This window comes from Melanerpes formicivorus, unplaced genomic scaffold, assembly GCF_026170545.1.
Source record: "Melanerpes formicivorus ecotype bairdi unplaced genomic scaffold, bMelFor1.0.p_v2 SCAF_5, whole genome shotgun sequence".
NCBI classification, from domain to species: Eukaryota; Metazoa; Chordata; class Aves; order Piciformes; family Picidae; genus Melanerpes; species Melanerpes formicivorus.
The window spans coordinates 29,443,915-29,462,052 of NW_027142357.1; the positions used below are offsets into that span (position 1 = coordinate 29,443,915).

General features: G+C 44.9%; 1 protein-coding gene across 4 annotated transcripts in view; it reads left to right on the plus strand.

Moving 5' to 3' along the window:
- The window catches only part of GLI2 (GLI family zinc finger 2), a 198,059-nt gene that overhangs the window by 169,287 nt on the left and 10,634 nt on the right, over positions 1-18,138 (plus strand). For all 4 annotated transcript variants that reach the window (XM_068138973.1, XM_068138972.1, XM_068138975.1 and 1 more), the window contains 5 exons: positions 1,235-1,448; positions 3,092-3,205; positions 6,636-6,767; positions 10,570-10,719; positions 14,282-14,446. In XM_068138973.1, the coding sequence (XP_067995074.1) occupies positions 1,235-1,448; positions 3,092-3,205; positions 6,636-6,767; positions 10,570-10,719; positions 14,282-14,446 (775 nt within the window). The remainder of the gene's footprint in view (positions 1-1,234; positions 1,449-3,091; positions 3,206-6,635; positions 6,768-10,569; positions 10,720-14,281; positions 14,447-18,138) is intronic.

Genomic DNA, 18,138 nt, shown 5'->3' on the forward strand with positions numbered 1-18,138 from the left:
AGCAATCTGGGGTGAAAAGACTCTTTTGTTATTATTTTAACAATGCCTTAGTGGCAGGAATTAAATGCTTTCTTACCTGCTCAGATCTGGATCCTGGTAGCATTTCAGAAAGTCATTTTTGGACTTCACTGTAGCATAACAACATCTTTATTATGTTTAACTCCCAAACCTCTTTTACACCGTAGTGGTTTTTGCCCTTTATTCTTTTGGTTGTGTTGTCATTAACTGTTTTGTAACAGAAGTACTAGTTGTACAGTCACCAGCACTATTTTCCCTAAATTAGAAATTAAGCATGTTGCTAATTATGGCCCCGTTCTCTGGGTGCTCATGCCATGGGCAGTTTTAGTGATGTGAGAGAAAATGTCATGAGCGTAAAGTTTCAGGGTGATCACCCTGGAAAATAGTCAGGTTTTGGCCTGAGAGTCTATGGTTTGTGCATTGCTCACCTAGAGTACAGGGAGCAGAGCATCTCCCATATTTCTCAGTCTCTGCCAAAGGGACTCACCCCTGGGAATTAACCCCTTCTTTCCAAAGCAGGACTTTGGTTTTAACCCTGTTGACTGCTGCATCCTGATTCAGACCTGTTGCCCCAGTTAGTGCCCAAGCATCCGGGAGCTGGTGCTGTTTCTGGTCACTGTTGACCTAGATTGGAGCTGAACCAGTGACCTAGATATGAAGGGTGACATACTTCAGCAGTCCCCTGAGCCCATGCTCCCCTCACCTGAATGCAGAGGAAATTACATGTGTTTGTACTATGTTAAATGGATAGTTATTCATCCCTGCTGTGATCTGTGCCAGGTGAGCCAGGTGATGCTGGGGTTTTTGTATCCAGGATAGCATAACTCCAAGGTTGTGAGTCGGTAGAATAGGTCTGCCTGGGAAAACTCAGAAAACTCAGGAGCTGCAAAGACAGATGCATCTAAGTCACATCCTCTTCTGTGCTCCTGGCCAAGGGCTTTGGCTGATTTAAAATATAGGAAACAAAGAAATGATAATCAGTCTGATACATGCATAGAAATGATTCACAAGGTTGCTGAGGCACACATGAGACAAATCCTGTCTTTGCAGTGGAACAGGCTTTCAGGCTTATCATAGCATTGAAGACACCTAGCTGGGGCATTGCAGCCTGTCTTCTGGAATCTCCAGGAAGCCAAACTTGAATCAGTTACTTGCTAATGTAATAAATACTGTTTAAAATAACTCCTTATCATTTTATCTCCTCCTGTTGCTGCAGTCCAGCATTCAGCTTCCCCCACCCGATTAACCCCGTGACGTACCAGCAGATCCTGACCCAGCAGAGAGGCCTGAGCTCAGCCTTTGGACACACTCCTCCCCTGATCCAGCCATCCCCGACGTTCCCTCCACGGCAGCACATGGCAGTCCTCTCTGTTAACCCACCACCAACACAGATCAGCAGCAACAGCAACTGCATCTCTGACTCCAGCCAGGTAAGGATGGCCATCCACGCATGGCACACAGGAAAATGGAGGCACATTCTCCATGGGATGAGTGCTGTGGCACTTCATGGCGGCTGTGGGAGTTTTACCCACTCTCTTTGTACTCACATTCTGCCATTATGTTGCTTTTTCTTCCTCCTGGCAAAGCATTTCTGGACTAGGCACAGCCAAATCTTGCACTCCTACCCATGTGCCTACTTACATGGTACCATGTACCTGTCTACCCTTCACCTACCTACATGCACCACGTACCTACTCATGCAGGAATAAAAGACTTTGATCCACCAAAGCACTGAACATGATTTGTAGGGGCATCTCGGGCAGCAAATCTCCTTGAACACATTATGTGCTATTGAAATCAAGGGAATTCAGCACATACTGGAGTCTATTGCTAGATAAGTACCCGAGGACTATGAACCAAGTTGCATCAGTTCCTTCACCAACTCCTCCTTTCCTCCTTCCTTTTTCTACTGATGTGAACCATGCCAACGGTCTTAAAGCACCTTATTCCTATGTAAAAAATAAGTGCCTCCTATCTAAGACCTCTAGCCATTTTACATACTTTTCCATCTTTTTCAGTAGATTTCTCTCTTGGGGTAGCCTTGCTACTAATTTTTACTGTTAAGGTTTGCAAAATAGCAGCTAGCTTTTGAAAACTAGGAATGACATGATGTGTGCATCCTTGCAAATACCTGTGAATTCACACAGGCATGTGCATGTGTGCATAAGCCTTCCACATCCTCAGGGCTAGTGAATATGACTAGTACCTTTTAAAATCATTTTTCCTTCCTGTTTTCTTTCCTTGGAAGTTTAAATTGCAGTTGCTTTTCTCCCCAAAGACTTGCTTCACCTCATTTCACACCCATTTCAAATTGTTGTTTTAGTTGTATCATACTGAACTTTTCAGACTGGTTTATTGTTTTAGGGTTTCTCATGGCTGCTGCCCTGCAAACTCTGTTTGTTATTGAAGGTTATTTGGTAGATTGGTTTTGTTTTCTTCTTACAAACTGGCTACCAAAATAATGTGGCTGGCAGGAGTCAGGCCTCTGTTTAATAACTTGCAGGACCAATCTTGAGCAGTTAGCAGAAGTGTATTTAAAGTGTTAATGTTCCAATTTTTTTTTTTCACGTACAATGGGATGTTTTTTTCTCTTGAAGTTGCTCTCATTTCTTAGGAGCTTAGCAAAATATACACATGGCCTTTCATGGAGCCCTCACACATAACCAGAGCCCCCCAGCTTCCCCCAGGAATTCATTTTCTCAACAAATCATTTCATCACATTGAGAAATGAAATTATGGCTTGGGTGGGGGTTGCATAAGGTTTTGATGGCTTTGACAGGGACTGGATCACTCTGAAACACAGCAACAGCAGCAAGGCCAAGCTTGTGTTGATCCTGCAGAAGCTGACACTTGTCTTGACTCTTCCCTCTCCTCCATCTCTCTGCCTTGCAAAAACCAACACAGGCTAGATTTCATGTGAAACCTGGGCCAATGAACTAACACAGTTGTCCTTGGCCACTCCTGAAATTCAGGCTTGGCTGACTTTTAAGTAAATTTTTAATGAGGAGGTGGGCTGCAGTCTGTCTCTCATCTCAAACCCTGTTGCCATATCTTGCTTGGTTTTCTTTCCTAGAGCAAGCAGTGCAGTGAGTCGGCCGTGAGCAGCACAGTCAATCCGGTAATAAACAAGCGCAGCAAAGTCAAGACTGAAGCCGAGGGTTTGCCCCCAGCATCCCCAACCACACAGGTAACTTTGCTGGTGTGGGACATGTTGCAAGGCCAAGATAGTGAGCTGCTGAATCTTGTTATCTTTGGGAACAATGCTCTTGGCACCTTTTGCTGCAACTGGGAGCAAGACATCAAAGTCTGCCAAGTAGGCGAGCGTCTCTTGGAACATGAAGTCCGGCAAGGGACAAGGCAGATCCATGATGACTGAATGAAGTATCTGGTGGATGTCTGTGACTCAGCTTGCAGTTGTTGTGCTTGGATAGGAATAAAGGAAGGAGAGAATACTTTAATCATGGTGATTTTAAAATGATATCTGAGTTTTGTGTGCTGCAAAGCAAGCAGGATTAGTATCTCAGAGGAAACATAGATTATGAGGGAATCTTGCACATAGGTAGAAAGCTTGCAAAAAAAAAATAAAGGATGACTTCTCAATTCAACTAGGAATTGCTCCTGGAAACATCCTTTACACTGGTGACACAACATTTGACACCAAGAAGGGCCCAAAGGCCTTTGCTTTCTTTCTGGAGCTCTGTGATTGCAAACTGTTTAATGGCTGACAGTATCCATCTGACCGTCCTTTATCACAACTGTAAACTATCAGGAGTGTGCTGGGCACTTCATTTTCATGAAATATTAGGCCATGTTATTGTCAAGTGAATGGAAGAGTTGATGACAAATCTCTCCTTCTGCCCTGGTTCAGGAGCAGGTCTCAGCATGATGCATGGGGACAGCAATGTGTGCAGTCATCAGGGGGCTGGTAAAATTGATGAAGATAGCATATCAGGGAAAGATAAACATGCTGTAGTCAGCACGATTAGGGCATAGAGGCACCTCTCTGGAGCTTTGAGTTTAGGAGTGCATCTATACACTACTGCAAAAGCACGTGCCCTGAAAAACCAATCTGGCCACCACCCAGGCTAATAGGGCCACATGTATATTTCTTGCACCAAATGAAAAAAGATTTGAAAGCCATCACCTGCTTGCTCAAAGCATCTGTAACAGAGGAGCTATGGGATAGACAGCTGCTTGCTCAATGGCTGTCATGCTCCCTTCTTTACTCCAATGGGAAGAGATGCATGCAGGGAGTGCTTGAATAGTATCAGCCTGTGTCGCCCTTGCAGCTCTGCCCTAGAATTTCATCTAATGGGTCTTACATGAAATAAGCAGTGAAAGAAGTGGGGGAGTAGTTTCAAGTGATGCAAGGAGGTTTGATAGAAGAGCAAGGTGAAATTAAGAAAAGGAAAATGCATACTAGTCATCTAATAGTTGCTAGTTAGGAGATCTGTGAAGTAGTACCCCAAAGGAAATGTAGGCTTCATAACTTGCAGCATTTCATCACTGACCAGGAAATTACTGGAAAGTACCTTGTAGAAGCAACGAATACTTGGCAAGCAGAACAAGTTGAAAGACACATTTGATGTCTCCTCTTCAGCTGATCTAAGTGGCAGCAACTTGCTAAATTTGGGGATTCCTGTTCTGCAGGACACTGTGCTGAAAAATTGAGTTACAATCAGTTAATTATTGATTAATGCATGTTTATAGAGTGTGAATATCACCCATCCCAAAAAAGCAAGCGTGTGTTTTGGTTTGGAAATGCTGTGCTGAAAATGCTTCATGTGAGTTGTGGCTTGAGTGTTTAAAATCAATGGCCAGCCAATGTCTCCCATGATGGCTTGGGCTGTAAAAGATGCAGTCCAGACAGGATTTGTAGGGTGCAGTGGAGCACCAAGAACGAGGGACCTGAGTTACTCTGCTCTTATGATACCACAGTAGTTCCAGTACAGATTCAGATTCATGTCAAACTAGACAGAAATTAACCAAGTCAGTCCTCTTCCAAAAAATAAAAAAAATTGCTTCAATTTAATTATTCCAATGGGAAACACAAAAAATTTGGCAAAATAATTTTTTAGTGGGAAATTTAATTTTTCCAAAAACTACACTTTGCATGAATAGAAACATTTCAAGCAAAATAATGTTCACAGAAATTGCAGGTAAAAGAAGCTACTGTTTTAACTTTATCAGACTGTTGCTCTGGGCTCTGATGTAGTTTGAATCTTCTGAAGTCTTTCTGTAAATTACTAATTTTCTGTTCCAAGAGCCACCTTACAATTTTTTGGTTGGCTTTGGTTTTTTTTTTTTAATTTAGGGCTAATTAAAACAAATCTCTTCCTCTCCGTATCTAGACTTTTGAACTGAAAAATCACATCTGGCACATATGTCATGAGCTAGCTGATGAAAATGTATGAACTTTCATATACTACATCTCACTTTTCAAGCTATATAATGCAATTAGGTCATTAATCATTGTCCTCAGTAGGCATTGAGAAGGTGTTGGTGGGAAAGGAGATGTTTGGACAGGTCACAGGCATTTTGAGACAGGTCCGGCTGTATCTACAAATAAAGCAAACTGGAGCACCGAATCATGAGGGACAGCATCTGATGTGATTGGTCACCCAGATGCTCCCATCTAAAGCTGCCCTGAAGGTGGGATGCCCTGCACTGCGCCATAGTAGTAACTGATAGGAAAGGGAATGAAAGGGGTCAAAACCTGCAGAGTTCTGTATTGCTAAAGTCCCAAGCCAATACTGGCTGGTTGCCTTGTCTGTAGTGCACGTGTCTGACACACACACGGAGCCAGCAGTCGTTCTTACTTCTGACTTGTACTAACATTGTGGTATGTTACACTGTTGTGTAGGTGCAGATGCTTTAATCCTCATAGCAGCCATAACAAAAATCTTCTGTGCTTCATTTAGCACTGAGGAGCTGACTAGACAAGAAGTTTAGAAGAGAGCTCACAGCATGCCCAACATTAAAGTAACTCCTTTATGAGTCCAGGGCCCCTGGAGCTCTGCTTTGCAACCCACTCATCACTAGGTCTTACTCAAGCTTCCCAAACTTCTCTGTCTCAGAGGAGTGCTTTGAGGGCTCACCACTTTGTCTCTGTGGAGCATCCTGCAGATGTAAATCTTTGGGTAAGGATGAGGTATAATTTTCTTATCTATTGAAAGATGCAGAAAACAGCCCCCTTCCACTCCTCCCCCCTTCTCCCAACATGTCAGGTGACTGTGATAACCACCAGGCACTGACTGCAGCATGTTTTTTTCATCCTCATATTTCTTCGCTCCCCCAGATCAGAAGTTTTGCTCCAGCAAAGAATACAACCAAAGGTCCAAAGCAAGGCTTTCCCTTCTTTCAGCTTTTCCTGGGACTGCCCATGAACTAGCAGGAGCCGGGCACCACTGTCACTTCAGTGTTTTGCATTTTGTCATTAACTCTGATCTTTTTCTACCAAAACTCTGTAGCTCGTTATTTTGCAGCAATCAAGGACATTATGTTGCTACAAGCAGCACAATTTGGAATCAGCTGATACATGCCCAAAAATCTTTGAGTAACAGAGGAATTCAGATGGAAGAATTTTGCCTTATAAAACGCACCGTTGTGTGTTGCAGGAGCATCTGACAGACCTGAAAGAAGATCTAGATAAGGATGAATGCAAACAGGAGCCTGAGGTTATTTATGAGACAAACTGTCACTGGGAAGGGTGCACAAAGGAATATGACACTCAGGAGCAGCTCGTCCATGTGAGTAATGGTCGGGAGGAAACCCCGGCGATAAATTTGGGTTTCTATGCACTTGTCCTCATTTTTTATCACTAGCTGCTGTACAGCCAGAGCTCACTCTGGGAGCTACTAAAGGTGCAAATCAGAGATGCGGTGTGTAAACACTGCCAAAGCAGGTCGCTGCTCCCCAAGGAGTTTAGCTGCAAGATGCTTCTTATAGATTATTTGATGTTGCTCTCATCTCAGCTGCTGAGGCTGCAGATTCAGTCTCCCTTGTGCAGTGACAGAAGGCTCTGTGCAGAGGACCTGATCAGAAAAACAGGGAAGGGAACTGAGCTCTTCCCTCTTCGCTGCCCGTATTCACTGAGCCTCCCATGTGCCTACACCAGCTGTGGATTAAGGATCATCCATACTATACTTGGTTCTTGTCCAGGTCATGGAAGTCTTTTATGCTGTTGTGACATGAGCTGTAGGCCATATCACTTAGGAGCTGTTGCCCTGCTCAACTCATCCCTGCCACAAAAACAGAGCACTTCCCAGAGTTTGGAGACATGCTCCAGTATCTCCAGCAGGGGCCAGAATATAGAAAGTGGATTGATTTTTTAAAAATTGGGAAACAGGGCTTTGTAATCACAGTGCTGTCCCCAAACCAGTGTCAAAACTGCTCTCTGAAGGATGCCCAGCCCAAGTCATTAATCAGATTTTCAGTTCTAATTAATTCCAAGAACCTTTTGTGTGCTTTGCTTCACCTGGGAATCCACAGTTCGGTTTCCGCTGGCTTATGGAGTCCACAAATCTCTCAAATTCTGAGCAAAAGCTGGTGAAGTCAGACATGATCTGTATCCAAGACCCATCCTGCCCCAGAGCTTATCACCCTCCCAGTTCTTATTTATGTTCTGTTGTGCAAGCCCCATTTGTTTGTAGCCAGCCCAGAGCTGCTGGAAATGCACCAGCCCCAGCAACCCTATTGCTTGCAGCAAAATGTTGGCTGAGCAAATTTTCTGACAAGGCCTGCTATCTTCTGCTTTCACACAGCCTTTCAAGCAGCCTTTTGCTGCTTGCCCCAACCAGACTCCCAAGACTGCCAGAAGCCACCCATGCACAACTCATGTAAAGTCCTCTTCTGGAGGGCTTGTGTCTGCTCTTAATTCTATTAGATATCTTAATTTTAGTCATGCTTAGATGCCACCAAGTAGGCAACAGTCTATTTTCCCAAGCTCTGCACACAAACATGATCTAGTGTGAGGTGTCCCTGCCCATGGCAGGGGGGTTGGAACTGCATAATCCCTGAGGTCGCTTCCAACCCTGATGATTCGATGACCTTAGCCCAGAGAGACCACACTCTAAATGACAACTTTGGGCATGTGCTCTTCATCCATTGAAGGCTAACACCTGCCAACCTCTGCCAGAAGTCACTGGTTTAGTGCAACAAGTCCTTGAATACAAATGGACTTGGAAATGGTTTTCAAGGCTAAATGACTGATAAAGTGCATAGTGGATTGTACATTGCATGCCATGGGGCATTGATTTTCTGGGGTTAAACCACAGCAGCCCAGTCGGATGGGCTGGGCTCACATTTGTCCAGTAGTATTTGTGTGTTTCCTTCTTGGATGTTAAAAAAAAAATTCTTTAACTCTGCCCAGAGCAAAATACAGGGCAGATCTAGGCAGCTCAGCACAGTTTATTTCCAGAGAAAACCAAAAGAAAAATATTTGGTGGAATGTCACAAGATTTTCCTAAATCTGAAAGGTTATAAAAATGGAGGCTTCTGTACTATGATTACTAGCAACATGGGGTTGTGGATTTGGTATGCCCAAAATACACATGGAAATGAAATACAGATGTCTTGGGCCAACTTCTGAGAAGGTGGCATCCCACCATGCATGGAAAAACTCTAGTTTGTGTGCAGAGCAAAGTACCTGGGTGTGCAGGATCCATTCTTCATACACAGTGGGTAATGTGCTGGTGGGAGAAGTATGTGTCAAAAGGGAGCAACAAGAGTGAGGACATATTTTTGCAAGCCCCACTGCAGCTCCCAACCTAGAAGGTCACAGCTAAGATTCACACACTTGAGAGAAGCCCAAGAAAAGCCCCCGGCCAGTTGGGCATTGAAAGAAGGCTATTGAGCCATAGCTGAAATATAATGACTTGTGTAAATGCTCTTCCACCATGTGATGGGAAGCAGATGTTACTCAGAGTCAGTAAGCAACTTACTAACCCTGAAGTGGGGGCTACAGTAGCCCTCCCATACATGTGTCTTTCTCTGGCCCATTCAGGACAAAACAGGTGAGCCTGTGCACTCCCTGACTCCTAGGATTGCCATGCATAATGTTGGTTGTAAGTTGGAGTCCCACACAGAGCCAGGAGATACATCTTCCTAGTTTTAACTGGATGTGGTTTAGTGTGTTCATGGATCTCCTCTGGGGTTCACCTGTTTTCTACCATCTGAGGCTAAGAGCTCACACTGATGTCACTTTGTGAAACCAGAACGATAGGGACCTCAGCTCCTAACCCATAGGAACCAAATTCAGCCTCTCATAACCTTTATAGTACTCAGTTCTTACCTATGGTGCCCAAGAGACCAAATGCCCAAGAGAACTAAATTCAGCCTCTCATAACCTTTATAGTACTCAGTTCTTACCTATGGTGCCCAAGAGACCAAATGGGTACTACACACCTGCTTTTGCCACTGGGTAGACCTGGTGCCCCATGTAGCAGATCCCTTCTCTGAGGATTTGGCCACAGTACACAAAATGCCTGGCCTCAGTTTGGCTGTGACCAATCACCATGAAAGTTGGTGATTCTGTTTTAATATGGTTTTGTGTCCTCATGCTACCTCTCTACCCCAAGAAAGTCTCATCCTGATCCACAACATGTGTGCCTGGCCTTGGCCAGGGTGACAAAGGCGGGGGCTGGGGAAAAAAATCTCAGCACAAAACCAACCAAAAAAAACAAAATCCAAACTCAAAGTGGTTTATTTTAGGATTTCCTGTCAGTGCATGTCTGCTGAAAACACAGGAGCGAGGACAGGCATTACTTTTTGGCAGTGAGACCCCATTCAAAGGGACAAGGCCACCGAGGGAGCAGTGCTGCTGATGGGCTGGTCTTCATCTCTGTTTATTTTCAACAGGGCTTCATCTGCCCTGGGCTAGGAAAAAGCAGCCCTCATCTTCCTCCCAGGGTGGATGAAGGCACCCTTCTGGGTTTGGCTTTTCAACACCCCAGCACAGGATTTCATGGACCCAAGCAATTAGCAGTAATTGAGGCCACCAAACTTTTTGTGCATAGCTCACAGATGCTGTCATTTCCTGCAAGCTGCCAGCGCTGGACAAGCAGGTGGATGTCTTAAGTCTTGGATCATTTAGGTTGAAAAAGACCCCTAAGATCATTGAGTCCAGCTGAGTCTTGTCTCCTTCTCTCCCCCATCCCCTAGAAGCACCTCAAGAAATGGTCCCAGCTGCCTAAGAGGATTTGACAGAGACAAAACCAATTCTGTCATGCCCCACAACAGTGGCATCAGGCAGCCTTGGAGATTGAGAGGACTCCTCTCTCCCTGGCACCAGGAGTCCTTGTTGCTTTAGCAAACCTCCCATTTATAGCTTCTTTGGACTCAGTTCTGTGTGCTGCGTGCCTTTTCCTGCAGGACACATCAGACTGCAGAGCTGGCTTTCCTCTCCCCAGTGTTATCTGTGCAGCTGGGAGCCAGGTGCAATTCTTGACCACAGGCACTGGGGAGGGAATGGCTGGCTTTTGGAGCACTGCACATGCTTCACTGGCATCAGCTCTTCCAGGAGTGACCTGCTTCTTCCTTCTCTCCTACCAGCACATCAACAACGATCACATCCATGGGGAGAAGAAGGAGTTTGTCTGCCGCTGGCAGGACTGCACGCGGGAGCAGAAGCCCTTCAAGGCTCAGTACATGCTGGTGGTGCACATGCGGAGGCACACTGGAGAGAAGCCACACAAGTGTACGGTGAGCATCTCAGCTTGGCAAGTGGGACACTGGACTGCAGTGGTCAGACAGATGTGTGTTCAGAGATAGGCATGGTTTGAAGCAGAGCTCTCCATGGGGATTTGCCAGCCAGCTCAGGGAGAGTCCAGCTCTCTGCACCCTAGTTACAGCTACTTGCAGGGTACACTCTAGACACAGGGCAAGTGATCAAGGAGGGTGGTCGAGGTGTTAGTAGGTCAAAAAGCATTTCCTTGGGAAAAATGGGTTCAGAGATACAGAGTGACTCAGGACAGGTCACTTAAGGTGGAAAATTAGCCAAATTAGTTGCTTACATCCAAGAAGGAAATCCAATAGCTCCACACTGTGGGGCACCACCTAACCCTGGTTGTCTCTAACTCTGCATCACCCTGTACTACTGCTGGGGCTGCAAGTTTGCCTCACCCATGTACCCAAGTGTGCTCACAAGCCAATACCTCCTTCCTCTGCTCTCTCAATGCAGAGGTGAGGTCAGCTTCTGGGTGTTGAAACTCCATGAGGAGCTCAGTCTGACAACCTGCATACAAGCAGCACTGTGCCTAGTGTTAAACATTGCCTGAGGAAGAGCATGAGGTGCTGCTTTGTATCTCAACCCTGTGAGTACAGGCCCATCTAGCATATGGGAGAGCTGGACTTGCTTCCTCATCAACCTCGAGATACTAAAGCCCTAACACATGGAGTCTCCCGTCACCCCACTGGTTGGCATGGATCAGCCACAGATGCCTGATACAGGACACGAGAGAAATAAGCTGTGGAGTTCAGTGGCTGTGGCTAACTGATCCGAGAGGTGTTCCTCATGTCTTTCCACGTATGCTTCAGCCCTTTTTCCTCCTGAAAGTCCATCCCTGCCTTTTGATATTCTCTGCTCCCTGCCTTCTCCTGCCAGTTTTTCATACCTCCTCCACACCAACTTTATGCTGTTCCTCTCCCCAGCATCTTGGGGATGAGCCTCTCTGCTCAGCAGATGTCTGAACACTCCTCTCATGTCTTCCTCCTCTTCTGCTCCATTAGTCACTTCCAGCCCTACTGCTTCCCTGGCTCTGCCCCAGCTCCTGCATACAAACAGTAGGATATGTATGATTTGCTTGCTGTGTGGTTCCTTTATTAATCTTCCAGCACTGTGTTCATTTAATTTAGAGCATAAGCTCCCCAGAGCACAGGGCCATGCCTTTGTTTTAATCTTCTAAAGCAGTTTGCCCAGTTCCAGTGCTTTACCAATCTTCCTTAAAAGTATCAAGGAATTTTAGTCATTGGTGTGCTATGATGTGAACAGTGAGGGAAAGTCTAGCCATGCCCTTGAAGGTAGAGGGACTCAGAAGACAAAAAGCAGCAGGGACTGCATCTTCTTCAGTGCTGTAACGGAGCAGGAAAAAGCACCATCCTGCACAATCCTGACTCTTTCAAGCCATGATTGTGTGACACTGAAGCGACGGCGAGGCTGTGTGAGTCTGAGTCGCAGATCATCCTCTGCCTCCTGGAGAACTGCAGTCTCTCCACATGCACTATGCCACTGTTTTCCAATTGCCTGGGATATACGGCATCTCTGCAGAAGGTGCCCTTCTGTGGCAAAGCATTCCTTGCCCAAGTCTGGCAGTGATTTTTCAAAGCACCATTTGTTTCAGACAAGAAGTTTGTGGTGTACATAAAGCTACAGATGAGCCTAGTTGCAGCCTGGGATTCGGTCAAGGATTATTTCAACAGATGACAGCCAGAACTCCCACTGACATAATCAAATCCACGCGTAAGAGTGGGAACAACTGCTCTGAACACACACAGGCTGCTTTGCTGAGAAGCTCTTGTATGAAAAAGTGGCCTCAGTACTTTTGCTCTTAATGACAGCATTTTTGTATTAATATCCAGCAAAACCAGAATGGACACATGAGTTGCCTCATGCTGAGTTCCCTTTGTTTTCTAGCAAGCAGAATGATGTATTTCAATAACTATAAGCAACTTGAGTTCTTCTCTTGCACAGGGCAAGAGAATAAAGGGATATACTGTGCTTCCTCAAAGCTGAAGTATGTTCTTTGGGCCAAATGGGCTAATGAAAATTGTCTAAGGAATGAGAACTGGATCCATCCCAGCCTGACAAAGCTGTGGAAAGAATCAACTCTTGCAGGATACTCCTACTGTCCTTAAAGAGATCTGAATATCAAGAGAGCAGAGCAAGTTTGTCTTATGTTCACCATCCCTATGCTAGACCTTAACTGGAAGCTTCAGTAACCTTGCCTCTTTTGCAGCACAACAATTTGTGCCTACATGCTTCATGGGGTTCAGTGGGCTGCATGTTTGCCCTACTCCTTAGCAATTCAGGCTAGTCCTATGCCTGTTGAGCGCAAAACAGGTACCACTGCTACTGCATGTGGCTTCCTTTGGCTTCTGCTCAAAAGGGCCAGATGCCTGCACACATAGAACCATTCAGCTGCCCACAGGGAAATCAGTCACTGAGCTGTGGCATGACCTATCCTCTATGACACCTTTTCTTCACTGACCAAGACTTAAACATAGTACTGTTTTTTCACATCTGGACTGAAACTGTAGACATGTTTAGAGTAATCTGACTAAAGTACAACACTTTGCAGCTTGCATACATCACAACAAGGGGGGACACTTGCTGAAATTTAGTATGTTTTAAGGTGCTTGCATGGGCTTTTCAATACTCCCAGATGAACAGTGAGTGTAGCATCTAGCTATAATTTCTACCTAGAGTTTGCATTTCTTAATACCTTTTACAATTGTTATAAGTTCCCACTTGTTTTGTCAAAGAGCATTTATAACAGCCTCTTGGGTTTGAGGTGAAATCCTCCTATGCTGCAGACAGGGCAGGTGCAGGGAGAAACCTTCAGCCCAGCCAGAGATTGGGGTGGCAGGATTTACATTGCCTAAAGCCTCACCATGCCTCCCAAGCTGCTTATCGTAGTGGGTAGCTGTTTTCCTTCCAGGAGGAAAGTTCATCACCTGTTTTGTCATCCAAAAATCCATCTGTCTTTAAGATTGAGAGTCTTGGGTTTTAAACTAGTAATGTCAGATGGCCTGACCACAGCATCCTCCATCCTACCCAAGCTGTAATTTGGGAAACTTCAAAGCCTGCTAGATTTCTCCTTGTGTGTTAAAGAATGGCCTGGCCTTTCCAGTGCTGGTGCTAGTGAAGTTGCAAGTCTGGTCAAACTGTCAAGAAGCCATCAGTTCTCTCTGTGGGAAGGCAAGGGCCTCCATTTCTGAGTGTGTTGACTGCAGAGAGGTGGGAGGAGGGACTAAGAGAGCCCTGGGAGGAGTGTTCAACCCTGCTGGAAAAAGAGTCTCTTGTTGAAATGTCAGGTGGGTACCCAACAAGGAGCAGCACCTTAAATATGACTCACTGCTGAAACTTTCTGCCTGCCTAGGGAAGTGAATTCTCCCAACAAAGTGGATGTTGTTCTCTAAAACACAAGCCCTTTAAAGGGAAGCAAAAAGGAAAGAATGAGAAACAGATGAGAAGGGTTTAGGCAGGGGGGGAAAATCACATTTTTCTGGTTAATTAATCACTCCTCTTGTGTTTTTTTTATTTTAGTTTGAGGGTTGCTCCAAAGCCTATTCCCGCCTGGAGAACTTAAAGACACACCTGAGGTCCCACACTGGTGAAAAACCCTATGTCTGTGAACATGAAGGCTGCAATAAAGCCTTTTCCAATGCCTCAGACAGAGCCAAGCACCAGAACAGGACACATTCCAATGAGGTAAGCCTGGGCTCACCACATCTCAGCGAAGGGCTTTTGGGTTTTTTTTTTACTTTGCTGACAATAAACATACACTTTACATGCTGGACTCATGTAAAAAGAAACCTACTGTAATGAGAGGTTTGGGGTTTTTTTTCTTATTTTTTAATGGGATTTATTTTGCTGGAGAGCCAGACCACATTAACTTGATGTTTGTGAAAGCCATGTTGGAAATCATAAACAGATGTTAAAGTATGCAAACTTTTCTATCAGCTTTGGAAATTAAAGCGAGCACTTTCCAAGTTTATCAGTTTTAGTAGGGCAAATAGGGCTGTGCAGTTGTGCACGTGGTGCTTAATATTGCCGTGGAGCAGCCCTTGCAGTAGTGGACCAGCTACCCTGGATCCTGATGCGCTGGAAATTACACTGCCTCCATCATTTGATGTACAATGATAGAGCACAATGCAATGCTTTGTTAATCTTGGCTAATTAGGACCCACTATTAGTATTTGGGGAGCCGAGGAAATTGCCTTATTGTAGCGCATGTGATAGTCTGTTGCCATCAACGATTGAAATTTGTATTACCGCTAATTAGCTGACAGGGGAAGGAAAAACAACACCAAAAATTTCTAATAGTGTTTGCAGCCATGAAGAATTCAGTCTGTAGCCTAAATTGCAACAGTTAAATATAGGCTATCGGAGAATGGAATACAATTGACACATGACAGCTTTTTAAAGCAATGCTGCAGCTACAAAGGGCTTCTTGGGAGTATTCCTACCCCTGGCATCATATCTGTCAGTCATAACCAAAGCTCTGTAGGTTTCAGAGATTCTGTTGGAGTCAGAATGAGGACTCAAAGTCTAGAATGCCCTTCTGTGCAGTAGGATGCTAATACCACTTGAGGTCAGGCCTCTGGAGCTTTTCCAGGATCCTTCCTAGGCAGGACAGACTTTGTATTCCAGTAGGGTCCCACATTCCTACATGTGGAATTTTGGCTTTGGCTGTATTATTAAATGCAATTTAATTAGTTACAGGTAATCAGTGATAGAACAAGAGGGATTGGCCTCAAGCTGCAACTGGGTAGGTTTAGTCTGGACATCAGGAAAAAAATTTCAGGGAAAGAGTGGTCAGACATTGGAATGTGCTGCCCAGGATGGTGGTTGAGTAACCAACCCTGGATGTGTTTAAAGGTTGTTTAGATGTGGTGCTTGGGGATATGGTTTAGGGGTGAACCTTGTAGAGTAGGGTTATCAGTTGGACTTGGTGATCCTGAGGGTCTTTTCCAACCTGAATGTTTCTGTGATTCTGTGATTTCTTTGATGGGCTCAGTTTCCCAACTGATCCAGATCTGGAGCTGCACTGGATCTGGGATGACTCCTCACTTCATCTGAGCAGAACTTGGACACTTGAAGGTCTGCTCCTTTGGGTTCTCATTGTGAAAGAAGGTGAGACTATAGGACAGGAGCAATCCACTCCTTCTCTGTGGTGGACCCTGATCTAATATGCTGACATTTATCACAGGCTGCATCCAACAATACAATTTAAAGACTGGGATAACAGTTAGGGATTTTATCCTCTGCTGTTCCTTCCCCTGGAGGATGCCAAAACCTTCTCAGGTGCAAAATAGCATAGCCACTAGTGGAGGATTTGTATCAGACCAGCTGAGCCATACCGCAGGAACTGCATGGCACTCCATAATCTTATAGTTTGTGGCCATGTTACTCCTGAACTGCTGTTCAACCCTCTTTAATGCAACACAGTTGTGCCCCAAGACTTGTGGGAGATCTGTAAGCTTCATATAATGGCTCTCTGGGTCATATATTTGACACCTTCATTTTGAGGAACATACAACATGATCCTTTGGACCAGATGACATCCCTCATGGCAAAGCTCACTGCACTGGGTGGCAGGCCCAGCTGCAACCATCTGTGGCCATGACCAGTGGGTTAGCAAACTGCTGAGACTTTGGCTCACGAAACCACAGCAGTGCAGAGATGGAGTTTGTGGCTGTGGATGTTTACTGTTGCCCATTGGTAACGCTATTGTGGTTCTTACCTACTTCCTATTATCCACTGTTTGCAGTGTTTATTTGAGATACACCACTGTTTCAGAGTTAGTCATTCATGTCTCCTATAAGGGACAAGTTCCAGACTCCCCATATTTGTCTCTGTCATTGTGTGGCAGGATGTAGCTCTATGGTCCAAACATGCTGAAGTTCAAGGAGTGTGATACCACACTGGCTCTTGTTTCTTTGTTAAAATGTCAGATGCATTATTTCATTTAAACTTTCAGTTACCTCCAAAATTACTATTGGGAAACAGGCTTTCATCCTGTGACCATTCTCCAGTGCACCCACAAAAGATTGGCATGAATTCATGGCCAGACAAAGGCTTGGAGTGGTATTTTCTCCAATTCAGGCTAAAGAAGGGTAAGATGCAGAAGTTCAGTTCTGCGAGTATCTGGGGAGTTCTCCCACCCTAAGAAGTTTCATGCAGTATGTGTATGGGAGCAGGAGAGAGTCATCTGAGGTATCTAAACTGCTGGCTTCACTAGGGTATACACTGCATTAGGTGTCAGAATCTGGATAAGCCGAGGCAATGAGGCTGGGGAGAGGCCTTGAGCATAAGCCCTATGAGGAGAGGCTGAAGGAGCTGGGATTGTTTAGCCTGGAGAAGAGGAGGCTCAGGGGAGACTTGATTGCTGTCTACAACTACCTGAAGGGTGGTTGTAGCCAAGAGGGGATTGGTCTCTTCGCCCAGGCAACCAGCACCACAAAAGAGGACACAGTCTCAAGCTGTGCCAGGGGAAGTTTAGACTCGAGGTGAGGAGAAAGTTTTTCACTGAGGGAGTTGTTAGCCGTTGGAATGTGCTGCCCAGGGAGGTGGTGGAGTCACCATCCCCGGAGGTGTTCAAGAGGGGATTGGACGTGGCACTTGGTGCCATGGTCTAGTAGTCACGAGGTTTGTGGTGACAGATTGGACTTGACAATCTTTGAGGTCTTTTCCAACCTTGTTGATTCTATGATTCTATATATGAAGGCATGCCAACAAAACAGCAGTTGACTTAGTTCAGTTTCAGCAGACATGGCCTGATGAAGAGGATGGAGGTAGCCTGTTAGGTGGTCTGCTGTCCAAGCAACAGTGATCACATAACCCTAATTACTGGTGTCTGAACATCAGAAGTACTGGGCCTAAAGGATCTTTCTTAAAAATCCTTGAACTGTTTTAGTGCATGTGGCAGGACTTTCAATAGCAGCAAGAATATTTCTATATAATGCCTCATCCAGAAGTTTTCTATAAGGTTTATAAGCAAACTATTTTGCTTTATGTGCTTTGGTTTATCCAGCTTTAAAATATATTAAATATTTACTTCAGTGGGGTGTTACAAGGGTTTATTTTGCTCAAGTGATGTGCCAAGATCAGTCAGGAAGCATGCTTTTGTATAAAAAAAACATGCTTTCAGTGTTTTTCATGTGATAATGCTGGCTTTCTGCAAATATATACTCTTCATATTTGTTCACTTCAGCTTATGGACAAAATTACAAAACATTAAAAATAGGAATGGTCATTTTGGGTAGCCTCCAAACAACATCTGCCTGTTTTTTCTCATGGATCTATCCTAGTGCCTTGGCAGAAAAATACATAGAGTATCTGTGAGGCTGAAAGCAGAACTTGTGATGAATTCAGAGCTTCCAGAGCAGCAGCACCAGCTC